General features: G+C 37.4%; 3 protein-coding genes across 4 annotated transcripts; 2 read left to right on the forward strand and 1 right to left on the reverse strand.

Annotated features, from left to right (window-relative positions):
* Positions 1 to 1026: 1026 nt before the first annotated feature.
* Positions 1027 to 5283, reverse strand: LOC144662892 (histamine H2 receptor-like). Of its 2 annotated transcripts, none has more exons than XM_078523825.1 (2): positions 4985 to 5283; positions 1027 to 2325 (listed from the first exon to the last, which is right to left on the reverse strand). In XM_078523825.1, exon 2 carries the CDS (start codon positions 2291 to 2293, stop codon positions 1202 to 1204), a length of 1092 nt encoding a protein of 363 aa, XP_078379951.1. In that variant the 5' UTR covers positions 2294 to 2325; positions 4985 to 5283; the 3' UTR covers positions 1027 to 1201. The 2 variants fall into 2 exon arrangements, with proteins under 2 accessions (XP_078379951.1, XP_078379950.1); XM_078523824.1 differs by lacking the exon at positions 4985 to 5283 and adding an exon at positions 2473 to 2687.
* A 3091-nt stretch (positions 5284 to 8374) lies between these two features.
* LOC144664085 (adenosine receptor A2a-like) lies at positions 8375 to 9355 on the forward strand. The gene has a single exon (XM_078525213.1). The coding sequence runs from the start codon at positions 8396 to 8398 to the stop codon at positions 9353 to 9355; it is 960 nt and encodes a 319-aa protein (XP_078381339.1). The 5' UTR covers positions 8375 to 8395.
* A 3698-nt stretch (positions 9356 to 13053) lies between these two features.
* On the forward strand, positions 13054 to 14173 carry LOC144663655 (trace amine-associated receptor 9-like). Its single transcript, XM_078524663.1, has one exon. The coding sequence runs from the start codon at positions 13178 to 13180 to the stop codon at positions 14171 to 14173; it is 996 nt and encodes a 331-aa protein (XP_078380789.1). The 5' UTR covers positions 13054 to 13177.
* The last annotated feature ends 1483 nt before the right edge of the window (positions 14174 to 15656 follow it).

Raw genomic sequence — 15656 nt, forward strand, 5'->3', positions numbered from 1 at the left:
CATTCGTCCTGAGTATATATTGAAAACGCGATGCACTTCCCGCGAAAATAAACTTATCCCCAGGGGCGCATGTCCCCTGGTCGCCCCTAAATGGCTTGCGATTACGCAATTGCTTTTGCCCTCACTCACGGCCTACGTAGACGGACTCAAGGTAGGCTATCTCCAAAATGCAAGCCTAGGCAGGGAAATAGATTATCTGCGGGTTCCCGGTGGATTTTCTTTAATTTTAATTTAAAGTTAACACGTTCGTTTTCTGTATAAAAGGTGGAAAGCTTCCTCGCGAAGCTGACACATATGACGTCATAAGTGGTACAAGACGTTTGCAACTTTGAAAAGAAAAATAATAACGAATGTCGAATCTGTAAAAGCGTTGTTCTCAAAGCGGGTTATTATCACTGAATAGACCAAAGATAACACTAATATAAATGTTCTTGAAGTAGCGATAGCAGGTGGGGCCGTGATTTCCCTGGGGAAAGGGCTAAGGCGAGGGTTCACATGAAAGCCGTTTTTCCACCGTTCAATGTGGGTTTAATGCAAATATCTCGTTAGCGTTTTAAGCAATACAAAAACTCTCTGCTCATTTTACAAATCGATGTTTTGGGGTGTTTTGTGAATTTTTGAGTTATTTTTGGGATTTTTTGGGAGGAGATAATTATTCTCAAAGGATTAGTAAAATTTAGAGAAACATTGGAGATGATGTTTGGGGCGGGGGGGGGGGGGAGAAAACATCTAAGTTATGCGAAGTCAGCGCAACAGCTGAAAAATCGTTATTAAAATCATGAAGTCGCACGAACTTCATTGAGTTGAACTTCAATTAAAAAATCGCTCATTACAGCACAATCCTTTCAATCGAAATAACAAAAACAGATGATTGTCCCGCTGAGTAATTTAGTTTTAATTTCGTTCAACTAGCAATGTGAAGGTCATACCTCTAATTCATATTTTTTTGCAGTCAGTTTACTGTAATTTCTCGAATGAGCTGCCTCATAAATAACTCGCTGAATTATTAAACGGCTTCAGCTTTATTAGTTTCTTTTTAGTAACTTAGTGTTTTGTCCTTACATTATTTATTGGTAGCCAAATTCTTATATTACAATATAAAATTACAATAAAACTATAACCCATTTCTCAATGGCTAATCTTTTTGTATCCTTGGAGAAAATACACCAGCATATATACATTATTGGAGTTAAAATAATACTTAATTGTCTTGATCTGTTCTTTGTTTTTCATTCTCCTCTGAGTGTTTTTTGTGATATCTCCTTGCTTTCTCTGTATAATGCGACTGTTTGTTCGTGACGACTGCAGTCATGTGCAAGGCTCGAGTGGAATTCAATTCTACCCTTGAGCGCGTGCCACAAAAACCTTTCAAGACTTGATAAAATGCATTCCGTAGTTGAGAGTTCATGAGCGCGTAAATAACAAAATTACAGCACGAGTTACCATAAGCTAGTGTTATCACGGTTCTCTGCAGCGCGCCTGGGATTACACCGTCCCCTCTAAAGGCGCGGAGAGTTGTTGTTACGAAATACGGCATCCACATAATAAAAAACACACCCACGACAACGGCTAATGTCTTCACCGCTTTCATCTCCCTTTTAAGCACGTTATTCGCTCTTTGATTCCCGGCGCACTCGATCGCAGAAATTCTACGAGTATTTCTACGCACTTCTTTGAAAATGATCGCATAAGCAACTAACATTATTGTTACAGGGAGAAGGAAATAAAACACGATTAAAAGTATAGTCAAAGTTGGATGTTTCAGCCAATGTATCTCACATTCTGACATGACAGGGTTGAAGCGATGTTCAGCAAGACCCAAGGCGGGAAAAATGGATAGCACAAACGACTGCAGCCAGATGTAGATCAATAAAATGACGATTCGTTTTGGAGTAACCTTCATGTCGTAGGACAACGGCCATTTTATCGCGATTAGTCTTTCGATGCTGATTGCGCAAAGATGAAGAATGGAAGATCCGCATAAAAGAACGCCACACATTGAAGAAATTCGGCACCAAGCTTCTCCAAATACCCACTCTCCTGCATAAACTGAAATGTCAATGTAAATTACTCGAAGTATTGGAACTAACAGGTCAGCACCAGCTAAACTGCACACTAAATAGTTAGTCAAGGTTCTTAAATTCCTGAATCTCCAAACTGCAAGACACACCAAGCTATTTCCAAGCAGGGTGAAGATCGACAGAAGAGAAAGAATGATTCCGAAGCATATCGATTCCACTAGAGGTATCGTGGTCAGCATGCTGTTCAGCCGAGGAGTACTTGTTTGATTCATGGTTTCACGCGCGTCGAGAAACGCGGAAAACACTCCTGAAATGTAAAGAGTAGTAATGTGTACATTAGGGAACAAGCACTCTAAAGATGAATAGCTGACAAGGCTGTTGTCTGGTCGTTCAGCATTCACAGAACATAATACAATCGCGGTCTCTTAGTTAAATCATCAATACACAATACCTGGTCTTCAAAAAGTATTTAACTTGTCGAGTGAAGCTTTAGAAAATTCTCGTCAATGACAGCGCATTGTATGATCTCGTAAGTGTCATCTCTCCACACTATGAATTGTGAATTTAATATCAGCAAATAAGATTGATATTGCACGGTGCGTCACCAAAAGCAAACATCGGGAAGAATTAACACAGCGAGACAGTGCTAGATTTGTAATCTGCTGGCCAGAATGTAAATAAACGTAAAGAAAGCTACGAAAAATACAAAATCAAAATTTGAAATTGCTTTTTAATATATCCGCCCTACAGGATGCCAGTTTTAGTAGCGTAAGGTATACGTAATTGATAAGTAATGAAATAAAAAGACACTGGAGAAGAAATTGCTTCGAGATTATAACAAGATACTTTTAGATACCCAAAGGACACCCAAAGGTGTTTAAGACTTGTTTAAATTCGGTATTTAGTACACTACACAGTTTCATTGCATAACACCCAAAGAGAAGGTTTTAGTCAAGAATGACAAAATTGATGTATGTAATAGAAAATAACTAACTGCAATTGTTTTCAATCGTCTCATTTCAGATATGATTCTCAGCTGGTAATCTATATACATCCGTGTTTTGCAGGAAAGCAATTACCATCAATCAAATAAATAACTTTCCGGCCGCTCTAAATTAAAATTAACACACTTTTTGCTAAAAAGAACCGCGTCAATTTTTCATTTAGAAGCCAAGGTGCCAAAAAAGTGAACCGTTATTATCTATTCTATCAAACAAAAACTCAAAAATTCAAGCGGTATCATTCAACATATCGCAGGGCCGTCACTAATACAATTTTTTGTCTGAGTTGTTACCTTATTTGAAAAGTGCGATAAACTGAAAAGAAATCAAGTGAACCCACGCGAAATCGTCTTGATTGGGCAACGAAAGCATGATTGATAGGTTGTGGATGACGTATTAATGATGCTTCTGTGAAAAGAAACACGAAGTGAACAACGGCCTAAGCGGAACAACTTGAAAACCAGTCAGGAGAAATATTAAATTCGCTGACACCTCTCTGTGGCGATTTTGTAAAATGTCGAGGAATTAAGCGCGTATGTTTGGGGGTTATTATTTAAAAGAAAAAACGCGCCCGAGTCGAGTCTCTGTTTATAGTTAAAAGGGACTATGTCACGGATTTTACCAGATTTTTGAACTGCCAAAATTAATATTTGCAAAAGTAATAGTCCATTTGTATTAAAAATTGCTATATTAGAGCACTGAAACTGTGCATCTTTGGCTGCGGATAGCTCGGATGGAAACGGATTGCAACTTGAAAAAGTTCGGCTAACGTTTTCAAGTTGTTTCCGCGCATCATCAAAAAAATCCATATTTATAGCCGTAGGTTGATTTCTATCCGCAAATTAAGGTTGCATCTTCCTTTAATTGTTCAAAGATAATGTTTTAATGGGTTTAGTTGCCTACCACTTATTTTAGAACAGTTTAGACCAAAAACTCTGCGAAATCCCCGTGACATAGCTACGGTTGAATTTTAAGAACACGAGAGAAATGTATAGAGAAGCACTGCGCTGCGCCTCGTCTCTGCTAATGCCTTCTCGGTTCATAACATGTTTGGCATAAATGACGTCTCCCCTGGAGACAAAGTCACCGACTTATCTTTTTCTTATTCATTGCCTCAATGGACCACTGATATTAGCTTTGGAACCTGTTTCTGACACTTAAACTGTCCGATTTGGGAAGTGATATCGAATTCCAAGAAATTCTATGGAGTTTTATCTTAAAAGTTGCCCGTGGCTACGTTTTATCATCGTGTGCGTTTTGTTATGATTGCTATAGAAAAGTTCATGGGGATGAGAAACAAAAATGACGTGATTTGCTCACGAAATGCTTGCCTTGAACTTAAACAACTAATAAAAACGGAAAACCTTTTTTTTTCGTTGCACACTGAAATGCAAATTAGTAAAAGCATCGAACCGGAAAAAACCAAAAAGAAATTCCTTGTTATACACTAACGTTTTTATTTTAAGGTTTTCTTCTTTTAAAGAATTATTAAAGAAAACATTGCTTTCAGTAATTCATACTGACTGAATATATATGTTCCTCCATTTTTTCTTAAAATAACCTCAACCACTCATGCGGTCCCTGTCTACAAATTATTCATTTTAATTCTTGGATAAAGATTGCTCTATTAGCTATTTACCTTTGAAAACTTGGCTCTTAATTCAATATACATATGCTAAGCTTCCTTTAGACAAATTTAGTCACAGACTAAATCAGTTTCGATTCCCCAAATTAGTGAGAAGTCGTTGCAGTTGTTTGTAGGGGAACAAGAAATCAGCAATGGCCTCAACAAAACCGGAGTTTTTGAAATGAACAAACTATCGTAAGTCACAAAATGTCATATTTGAAGCGAGTAACACTAATAACATATTATGTTTAAAGGATAAGAAGTAATTCAGACAACTAATAAAGACTTTTCAAAAAACTACCGAAATTTCAGAGATAAAACAACAAAATTCTCACCTTTTTTAACGTCGTGACAGGCAGTGATATAAAAATCGATAAAAAGCACTTTCGACGGGTATTTTTTATGGCTTTCTTGTTCCCCCAACCTGAAGTTGGAGTGCTGCCTTTCTTGTTCTTTACGAGCCTGAGTACTCTATGGAAATGTACTCCCTTTAAAATCCTCCTTTGGACGCTATGCCAAATTTTCATCCAAATAAACTGGTGGCAATGTTTTCAAGGTGGGAGGCAATCTGAAGCCACTGAGGTGAATTTGATATATATAATAGCTGAAATTGGAGTAGAAAAGGGAATAATTATCCGAGACACAGCTGCAGCCAAGCCAAGTAAAACTGGTGTCTTTTTGTCGCCGCTGAAACCTATCAACATTATATGACTTATGTCCGGCCTAATTTGTGTATTATATCGGCCTAAGTAAACGAAAACCACTTTGCAGTTTGGACATTAGTTTTGTATTACATATATTAACTTTCATTTGCTAAGAAGCGCGGTATAGTGTTGTTATGGACAGATCGCAGTAGCGAAGCTCTTTGTAATAATATTATGTTTCATTTTTATTATTTTAAAAAAGCAAGAATGAGAAATAAATTGCCCAGTAACTGATAATATATTCTTGATCCTAATTATCACTTTCAAGCTTCCCTCCCCCCACACCCATCCGGCACAAGACATAAATGTTTTATAGCTTTCTATATTGCATATGGAACAGCAATACATACGCGCTAGGTAAATTTATTTTTCATTATTTCTAACTATAATTATCAATAGTTGCTTACATTACAACCAGTTTAATTGAGAGACATTCGCAACAAGATGGAACAAGACAATTTAAGTCATTTTTCTGATCTACAAAATTTCTTTCAAAATTGAACGAGGCCTCAGATTACCAATTTTATGGTAAAAAAAAAAAGAGGTAACTATAAACCGAAAATGAACGTGGATATGGTTACTATGGTTACGAATGAAGAAGATTTAAATGGATTATGAAAAACAACATTGAAAAATTGGCCAACTTTTTTTTCAAGACGCGCTGTCTCCTTAAACCAATAAATAGGTTAATTATGTCCAGTTCCACGTTAATTGCAGTAAAATCGATGAAAACGTGATATCTGCAATAATATCGTTTAAGACAAGTAGTTGCCAGGACCCTATCAGGATTCAAATCTGAGCAAGGAACGCGAGGCTAAACTTTTGCTAACCCTGATTGGCTATTGCCTATCAACTCAAACGTCGGCTTTGATTGGTGTTTAATGATCTTTTATTCGTCGTCATCTTGACTCCAAAAACTGCCTGTACGTGAATGAGGTCGTGTTTGGAATACATCAACCGAATGAACCTTGTCCCAGGGCCATGAATGAATGAATCAATGAATGAATCACTTTATTTAAACACGATAAATTAATCAGCAGAGCTGGTGGGGTCGTGTACTTAAATTAGTTAATTACAGAATAAAATTTATATACATCCTTAAAATATCTAAACTATAAACTTCGTTTATCTATATATATATTTACATTATATGCATGCTTCATTGAATTTCAGAGTTTAACTTATTAATAATATTCGTAACTGTCAACTTTATGTTTTATGAGGGCTGCGGTGGAATCGAAATTCATTTTAGTAAAGTCAAATTTGGTTAATAATTGCTTGAATACGATTAAACGAGTGGCCATCGCTGTTTTCAAGATAGCCGCCATCTTGAAAGTGGAGATGGCCCTAGGGACGAGCCTGGGATACGCCTGGGAACAATTTTGTCTGGAAACATGTGAACGAGGCTGCTGAACAAGGCTTTTCCATACTACGACCCAGACCCTGCTCTTTTGTGATAATTGTGACTGTCATATTTGATCGTTTTGCTTTGTGAAAAACATTTTACAGAACTGCAGCATCTAAGAGTGGTCGTACAGCCCTCCCTCGCTTGTCTCACCCGGGCACAAAAAGACATGAGAACAAAACTAAAGCATATCAAAATTAATCAATGATTGCAGAAATTTGAAAATTGGTTCCAAAAGTTAATAATAAAAAAGGGAAACATTATTTTTGGTCGAAATCTAAGCATATGTACGATATTTGGAAGTGGATCTCGTGAATGAAGTGAACATACAAACACAGGTTCGAACAGGTATTTTGAAGTGCCCTTGATATCAGGCATTCAGTTCGGCTGAAGGTCGAGTATCCCCTTCGCTTACGAACGTTTTGAACTTTTTGTAATCACCAGTAGCTTGTGATAAGTGAAATAAAATACATTGTATAAGTTGATGTAAATGAAATATTTCTGCGATAACTGAAACTCAGAATTACTCGTAATCTAGGCGCTCTCCTGACAGTCAAGACGTAATAACATATTTTATTTTTCAATTATAAGGTTGTTGTTCAAATGATGGCTTAAAGCTTTTTTACCTCTCTTAATTAAAGAATCACTCCAGCCACAGGCACTTGTTTTAACAATTTATACAAAGAGGATAAGGAAAACCGTAATTTTCTCGAGAAAGGTGTCCTCCAAATAACACTCAAATGATGGCTTGAGTTTAATTAATTGACAAGGGCTAAAACTTTAAGACTAAACATCTTTAAATAAACTATGTTAGTGGGGGGGGGTCAATGATTAAAGAACGAAAACAAAGTAAAACGCAGGCAGCACTCCAATTTCAGGCTAGTGAAAATAACGAGACATTGACATCTGGTTGTGACGTTTCAAAAATGCTATCTTTGCAAAGCTCTTTGTTAAAACGCGAAAATGGGTATAAATTTTCAACGTCAATAAATCAACTAAAATGACATAATGAACATCAAGTCATTTAGCGGAACACGGAACTGGTCCACACGAAATGAATTATTCACGTAACACATGTCGCTTTCTTATATGTATCTCAGAAACTGTTATCAGGCTAAAATCTTTAGATTCTGCCATGAATTTGTGGCTAAAATCAGCGGATCAATTTATTTCAAAAGGTTTCATTTTAAAGCTGTATAAATAACCGCAGTGGTAATCTGATGCGCGATCAAATCGTAGATGACGGATCTGTTTATTCGAGACGACCAAGCTGACCAAAGATGACACTTTTATTACGATCTGACACTAAATAATGCAAAAAGGTGGAATACAGCGTCCAATATCCGCAAAATTGTGCGAAAAGTTAATTACAACGGCCGTAATTACTTTGTTCAATTAGGTTCTTGTACTGTGTCATTTGGGTAAGGAGGATCTTCAAGACATAAATGGACTTTTGTTAAAACATCGCTTCACTTTCGAACCGCAAAACAGTGCAAGTGAGGAGTCATCTACGTGTGCACCCGAGGCTATTACAAACTGATAAAAGCTTAGGAATCATCTGAGATAAACCGAGACAATTTGTCTGGATCGAGTGAACACAACAACACTGAGTTTTAGTTGGAATCCTGCTCGGTGCCATGAACAACACCAGCCTTGAAAGAGTCGTCAATTGTACTGCGGAACTGTCTGTAATTTCCTCTACTTCCCTGATATCTTTGTACGCTTTGTCAAGTGTAACCTGCCTGTTCGGCAACGGAATCGTTTTGCTAGCAATTTATCAAACGACAACTCTTCGCACGGTATCGAACTTTTTTATTGCCTCGCTGGCCTTTGCGGACGTTTCAGTGGGTGTCTTCATGAACCCGATTCTGATTTCAAAAGTGGCGCTGGACTTATGGCAAAGCGATCACTGGCTCTCAAAACTGGCAGACTTCATGTGGATACAAACAACAACAAGCACAACGTTTAATTTATGCGCTGTTAGCTTTGACAGGTACGTGGCAATTACAGCAGTCTTCAAATATCACCGAGTCATGACACGGAAGAAATGCTTCATCGCGTTGACTTTTATTTGGCTGTTTTCTTTCATATTTGCCTCGGTAAGACTTTTAATCCACAACCAAGCCAATCTACCAAGGCTTTGGATCTCAACAACTATTTTAACAGTTATAATTCCTCTGTTTTTGATCGGATTTTGCTACGTGCAAATCTACTGCGCAGCCAAAGCGCAGATCAAGAAAATTGCCGAACGTAAGTTGAGCGCCGAAGAAGCGAGGCTGTCAGCAAAGAACAGAAAGGCAGCCTGGACGGCGGCGATAATTATTTCTCTGTTCGTAATTATGTGGATACCGAGCTTTGTGGCTTCCTGTATTGAGCTAACCACGGTGGATCGTTGTAAAAAGTTGCGGATTGATTTTGCGTGGTTCTGGCTCGCTTTTCTGTGTTTCTGTTCATCAGCAGTGGATCCCTGGGTCTATACAATAAGAGTGCCAGAGTTTAAAAATACCTTGAGAAGAATTTTGGGTCGAAAGCGTTTGAAAAGAGAATTATCACGGAGTATTGCAGTGAGTTTTCGAAACTCGAAAAGTATTTCGTGAGATAGCTGATTCAGATCAAAACTGTACTGACTGTACGAGTGATGGGACGGTGAGGAGAAACCTGAAGCAGAAGAAAAGTCACAGCATGAAAACATAACTCTACCGTGGTGTAAAGCTCAAGTAAAGCTAGCGTAAATTTAGAATTTAATCAGCTATACGCTAACTTTACATTTCTAAAAGCTGACCTTTATGCCAGCATTACACTCAAGTATGAAGGTAAATAAAGAGACTCCTTTACACCAACTTTAAATCACATTTACACATGGTAGCGTAAAGGTCGGTTTAACCACCTTTAACAACATTTAATTGATGGTGTAAAGTTGAATAACCAACTTTACACCAGATGTAACCACCTTTAAATTCGCGTAAATCCCAATTTTCATGCTGTGAGTGAGCTCACTGACTTTTCTTGTGTTTCGCTGGCTCGCTTCGCTCGCCGTGATTTCCCAAACGTGAGCCTGCTCCGCGCAGGCTAAAAAAAGGAACGAACTTCAACGTGATTTAGGAAACGGGTAATCGGCACCGAATCTGAATTAATGTGAATTTTAAAATTGGATTTAAGGTTGATTGTGGTTGTAACACTTTTAGAGCTCATGAAACTGGTCATTTGTGGCTTTGTATCTTTAGTTTGCATGATGACAGTTTATTACAACAGTATAACATTGGTAAAAATTTTAATAATAAGTAAGGACTCTACGATGTTTTAAGTTTTGCGTTGACGTCGCAGAGGTCTTGAGTTCTTTAATGTACATGTGCTATTTTTTTTCCAAGTGACACTTTGATGAGGCCCATACTTATGACTGACAGTTATAATAATAATAATAATAATAATAATAATAATAATAATAATAATAATAATCAATTGCTGCAGTCAATTGCTGCAATTGTTGCAGTTGTCGATTTTTTTTTTAAAAAAATAAAATAAATCAGTTGGGCTCAATTAACATTTTACCAGTTGACGGACGGTTGGCGGTAAAAGTTATCCACATTTGTAGGTTGACGGTTTAATTTCCAACCATTAAATTTCCGCTCAGTACACTCCCAGAATCAAATCTTGAATTATTAAAACGGTTTGAGACCCTGGTGAAATTATTTATTTATCTTATTTTTAGTCATTTGCCACACAAATTAAGTAAAAATTTGAATAAATTCGATAAAAACTACTATGTAAATTTATTTTAAAAAGGAGCATATAAACGGACGATTGGTTGCGTATCATTGCATTCTGTTGCTTTATTTTATATAAAATAAATAAATAAATAAATAACAAAGGCCGCTTCTTGTTGACACGGCGTGAAACAAACACTCGAAGGAATCGGGAGAATTCGAAAATGCACTTCGCTTACCGGTGATCAGACAAACACTTATACTGTGGCTATGGCATGGCTGTCTCACTAGACAATACGATAAAAAGACACCAATTTTCAAGTAAAATTTCAAACACGAGAGGCAGTGTTTCATCGGGTTATCCAAACACCGAAAAGAGAGTTGAAAATACGACGCGTAGCGGAGTTTTTTTGAAGAAATTTGATCAGGTGTTTGGATAAACACTATCTCGAGTGTTTGATATATCTTCTCAATCGAAACAAAAACTACGGAGTAAACAGAGAAATAAATCGTAAAAATCTATGCTAATTAAGACAGGTTATCCAAACCTGTCTAAAGCTGCAATGAGTCACATGTATAGCCTGGTTTTCACTAGCGACGCAAGCACAAGCGCAAGCACAAGCGCGACCACGCAAAAAGGACAAAGTTTGATCCTTGTGCTTGTGATTGCCGCAAGCACAAGCACAAGCATCTAAATGTAATGCGCTTGTGTTTTTGCTTGAGTCGAAGCTGTTTTCACGGAGAAAAAAAGAGCTGTTATGCTTGCGCTTGTGCTTGCGTCGCTAGTGAAAACCAGGCTTATCACCTCAAACACGCACACCATTTTGTATTTTTTAAATTTAAACGTTCAAAAATTGAGCAGTACGTTTTACTACATGCACGTGTGAATTATTTGTGTATATGAAAAATCGAAACCCTAGTTAGTGCTTGGGCTTTGGAATTTGTAACTACTCAATCTTCTCAACAAGCATAACAAATACATGGCTAAAAAACCAACATTTTCGCTCTATCAGGTTGACGTTAACATATCAAAAGCAATGAGATATCAGTGTGTTATTATCTAAAAAGTCTTTAAAGAGTTTTAATTTGCTGGGCAGCTTTGTTAAAGCGACTAGTACCCCCATTGTATACATTGTATTTGGCCGCCTTGTTTGTTTTTCAGGGCTTTTTCTGATTATTTGGCCTAGCTCCCACCTGCCTCCTGTGGTCCCGTGTTAGAGCTCCCAACCATGGCCAGTGCGTTAACATATCAAAAGCAATGAGATATCTTTTCATTATCTAAAAAGTCTTCAAAGAGTTTCAATTAGCTTGGAAGGCTTGTTATAGCAACTAGTACCCCATTGTATTTGGCTGTCATGTTGGTTTTCAGCGCCTTTTCTGATTATTTAACCTAGCTCAGTCCCACCAGCCTCCTGTAGCCCAGTGTTAGAGCTTCCGGCCAGTGAGCGGAAGTTCATAGGTTCCACTCATGTTTAGCCTCCTTCACAGACGTTCTTTGGGCTCGTCACGCGTTTCTCCTCAAAGAACGACGAGGAGCCCACAGAACGTCTGCGAAGGAGGCTAACTCCTGTTAAAAGGACTCAGAATTTTTACTGAGTAGTTTGTCTTAAGAACTGACTGATTATATACTCCACTTATTTTCTATAAATATCCTTCACCTGTCGTCCGGAAAATTTTCCCGCATTCTCATTTAACCTTTGCCTTGTAAAGTTAGCTTTGTAATGAAGCCGTAATACTTTGCTCGCAAACTTAGAAAAGGCTAGTATATTATTTTAAGGATTTTTTTTTAAATATTTTGCCTTTTGAGAAATTATTAATATGCGGGTTATAGTATAAAAGGGAAAGATGTGCATCAATATTCACTTGCTAATTAAAAAACATCCAACTCTTGCATGTACAACCTTGCGCTCGTCAACTTGGAGTTTTTGTGATTGTTTTGTAATTTTAATTTTTTTCTCAGGCCGGAGTTGCTCTCCATACCTCATTAGAAACAATACACGGGCCAAAATATTATACTATTATTTTCTTTTGTCATTTGCCGAAGTCACCACTTGCAAATGGTTACTAATTGTTTCCAAAGGCATACATCTTTGACTTTAAATTAACACATGTCTGTAAACTGGACACGATAGATGAATAAACAAATAAAAAAGAATTAACATTACAGTAGGTCTAATCTAAAATGGCAAAAACTTAAATAAAAGATTTGTCGTGAAGGCGAAGAAAAACATAAAAAATTAATGACTGTTTGTTTCAGTATTTCTTGTTATTTTTTGCAAACATATAACAATCAACTTAGAACATGCAATAAAGTGAACTGATAAAATAATTTTAACTTTTTCTTAGAGAGACCTTCTATGGATCAGAAGAGTCTTACTTCACCCGGGTGATGAGCTTTTTGCCGCCAAATGAACGTTTTATTTGCTCAGTACTCTTCTGATCTTGGCAGCAAATTTTCTGCTTTGCCGACGGTCGATGATTGGTCAGTTCTAAGTTTAAAAAAAATGAAAAGAATATTAATCAATGTAAAGTGAAATTAAAGTCACGTTCTTCGCTTCGGAGTTGGCTGCCGGAGAGAAAGACTTTAAGCTGGTAGACATAACAGCTGAACAGAGAAAGATTCAAACATTACTGAGTCAACGATAACTCGCTGGAAACAAACTGAAAAACTGATCCACTACAAAGTACGTAAACGACCTTCACGAAACCTCAGACATGAACGAAACAACCAACCCTCCGGCCATATCTGCAAGATCACCGGCATTAATCTGCCTCGCCGTGTTAAGCTGTATTTCTGGTGTGTTGGCAATTGTTGGAAATGGGGTAGTTCTTATCGCTATATACCGTACACGCGCTCTGCATACCATCTCCAATTTCTTCATTGCCTCGTTAGCGGCGGCTGACATGGTGGTTGGAATTCTTCTTAATCCCATCTTAGCTGCAAAAGCCGTTATATTTTGTTACCTGAATCCCGATCTGCTGATCAAAGGCTCTGTGTTCGACAAGATAGAAGATTTCGCATGGGTCCAGGCTGTCGTGGCAACGACGTTCGGATTGACTGCGATTAGTATCGATCGTTACATTGCTGTGAATTTCGGGCTCCGATACGACGCACTCGCAACTCGGAAACGCTGTGGGTTTGCAACTGCATCTGTCTGGCTCAGCTCCATCCTGTTTGCAAGCATTCGGCTGTTTATCAATAAACCGCAGTATTTATCGATTCTTTGGCTCATTATGGGAATCATAACCTGTATACTACCGTTTGTTATCATTACCTTCTGTTACATGCGGATTTTTATGGCAGCTAAACATCAAGTTCGGAAGATAAGGCGCGAGAACTCCTTAACAGATTCAACTCGCTCTCAGCGTAAAAACACTCAAGTGAGCCACACCAAAACAGCTTATACTGTCGCTATTGTAATCTTTCTGTTTATTGTGCTCTGGGTACCAAGTCTTGTAACAGCCGTTGTTGAGGTTCGTTTATCAAAAGCAGAGATCCGGCCTAAATATCAAGCAACTTTGACAAACATAGAGCATGTTGTATGGCCATGGGTCTGCTTAGTAGCATATCTTAGTTCCGCACTTAATCCTTGGGTATATTCTATTCGGTCTAAACAATTTAGAAATGCCTGTAAGCGAATTTTTAAATGTTTTCGCCCTATCCGTCACGGAAATGAGCAAATGTCTCTAAACGAACTGAGAAGCAACTAACGTCCATACACCTTTACATGCTGCGATCTAAACAAGTTATAACAACCCGGTATATATTTCTCACCTGTTTGCAATTGATAGTCATAATTGTTGCGTTTTCAAGGCAGTTTAATTAATAGAAAACGTATTTGCATACCTTCCCGTTTAACAACATGAATATTACGTGGTACAAATAGCTTTAAAATACAAATTTAAGGAGGGATTTCAAAGGTGTTTTATTGACCAGTGATGAATAATTGTCTGATTTTAAGCAGTCAGATGAGAAACTGGAGCGACAGCTTAAAGGAACAGGTGGTTCAGAATTAGCATGAGCTGTTTTTTAAATTCTTGTCAGTAGTCAGTATATCTGACTGACGTGAGTTGGGTTTCTTTCCTCGGTAAATTGAGGAACCAACTGAAACTGAAGAAAGTTCGTAAAATAATACATGTTAACGACTTTAATTCATATATTTAATTTCACTCAGTATTAAACAATACTATTCACAGCAAAAAGATAAAACTGCAAATGAAGGTATAAATCCTAATAATAAAAATTGCATAAATATTTATTATCTAGAGTTTAATCGGACTATTGCATAAATTGTAATGATTTTGATGAGTCTTTTGCAAAAAGGCCGCTCTAAAAAAATATCGTGGCTATATTGATTTCCCAACATAATGTCACATTTTTTAGTTAAAAATCCACAACGCAATTGTGAAAATCTGTTTTCCTTGTCAGATAAGTGTTACCTACTGCAAATAAGTATTAATGATCTACATACTTATTTTTATTAGTAAGAGACCAAAATAATGAAATGACCACTTGTACAAACAGCAGCGAAGTGAAGCCGGATCTCGGCGTAGATCAGGATCAGCAATATAAAGTGAAACGATAAACTAAATACAAGGCTTTGGGCAATAAAATTTATTTAGCCTTTTACTTATTATTGTACTTTTTAATTTAGAGCTGTACTTAGAAAACCAGCAAAAGACGAAATTCTACACAATGCAAATAACATTCTTTGGCTCTAGTAAATCAGTCGTCGTTGGCTTTATATTTTAGTATCATTCTTCGGCTGGGGTGGGGTTGGGCGGTTTGGACTAAGGACTAAAAGAATAACCGATGCTCGAGGAAATAAGCATCGCCTGGCACGTGACCTGTCACGTGATGTATGGACGTGACCGTGAGACTACAGTTGTTTCTCATTTTTCATTATTATTATTTATTTTTTTACTTTTTCCGCTCGGCTGGACTACAGCTCTCGCGTTCTCACGCCTTGGGGTAACACGATGCTATTATGAAACTACTCAGTTTCAAAGCAAGGCTTATTAAAGTACTCTCATTATAAACAAGGCTATGGAATAAGTGCTAATATATTTTGTTGGTCTGGGATTTATATCTGTAGCTCGTGTAATTTGATGCTTGGGAGACAATGCTGGGGACTGAAAACAGTACAGTGTATGGCTCTTAATTTTAAAAGACTTTGAAACTCTGTAACTCAGT

The sequence above is a fragment of the Oculina patagonica genome, chromosome 8, assembly GCF_052425735.1.
Source record: "Oculina patagonica isolate OP01 chromosome 8, crgOcupat, whole genome shotgun sequence".
Lineage (NCBI taxonomy): Eukaryota > Metazoa > Cnidaria > Anthozoa > Scleractinia > Oculinidae > Oculina > Oculina patagonica.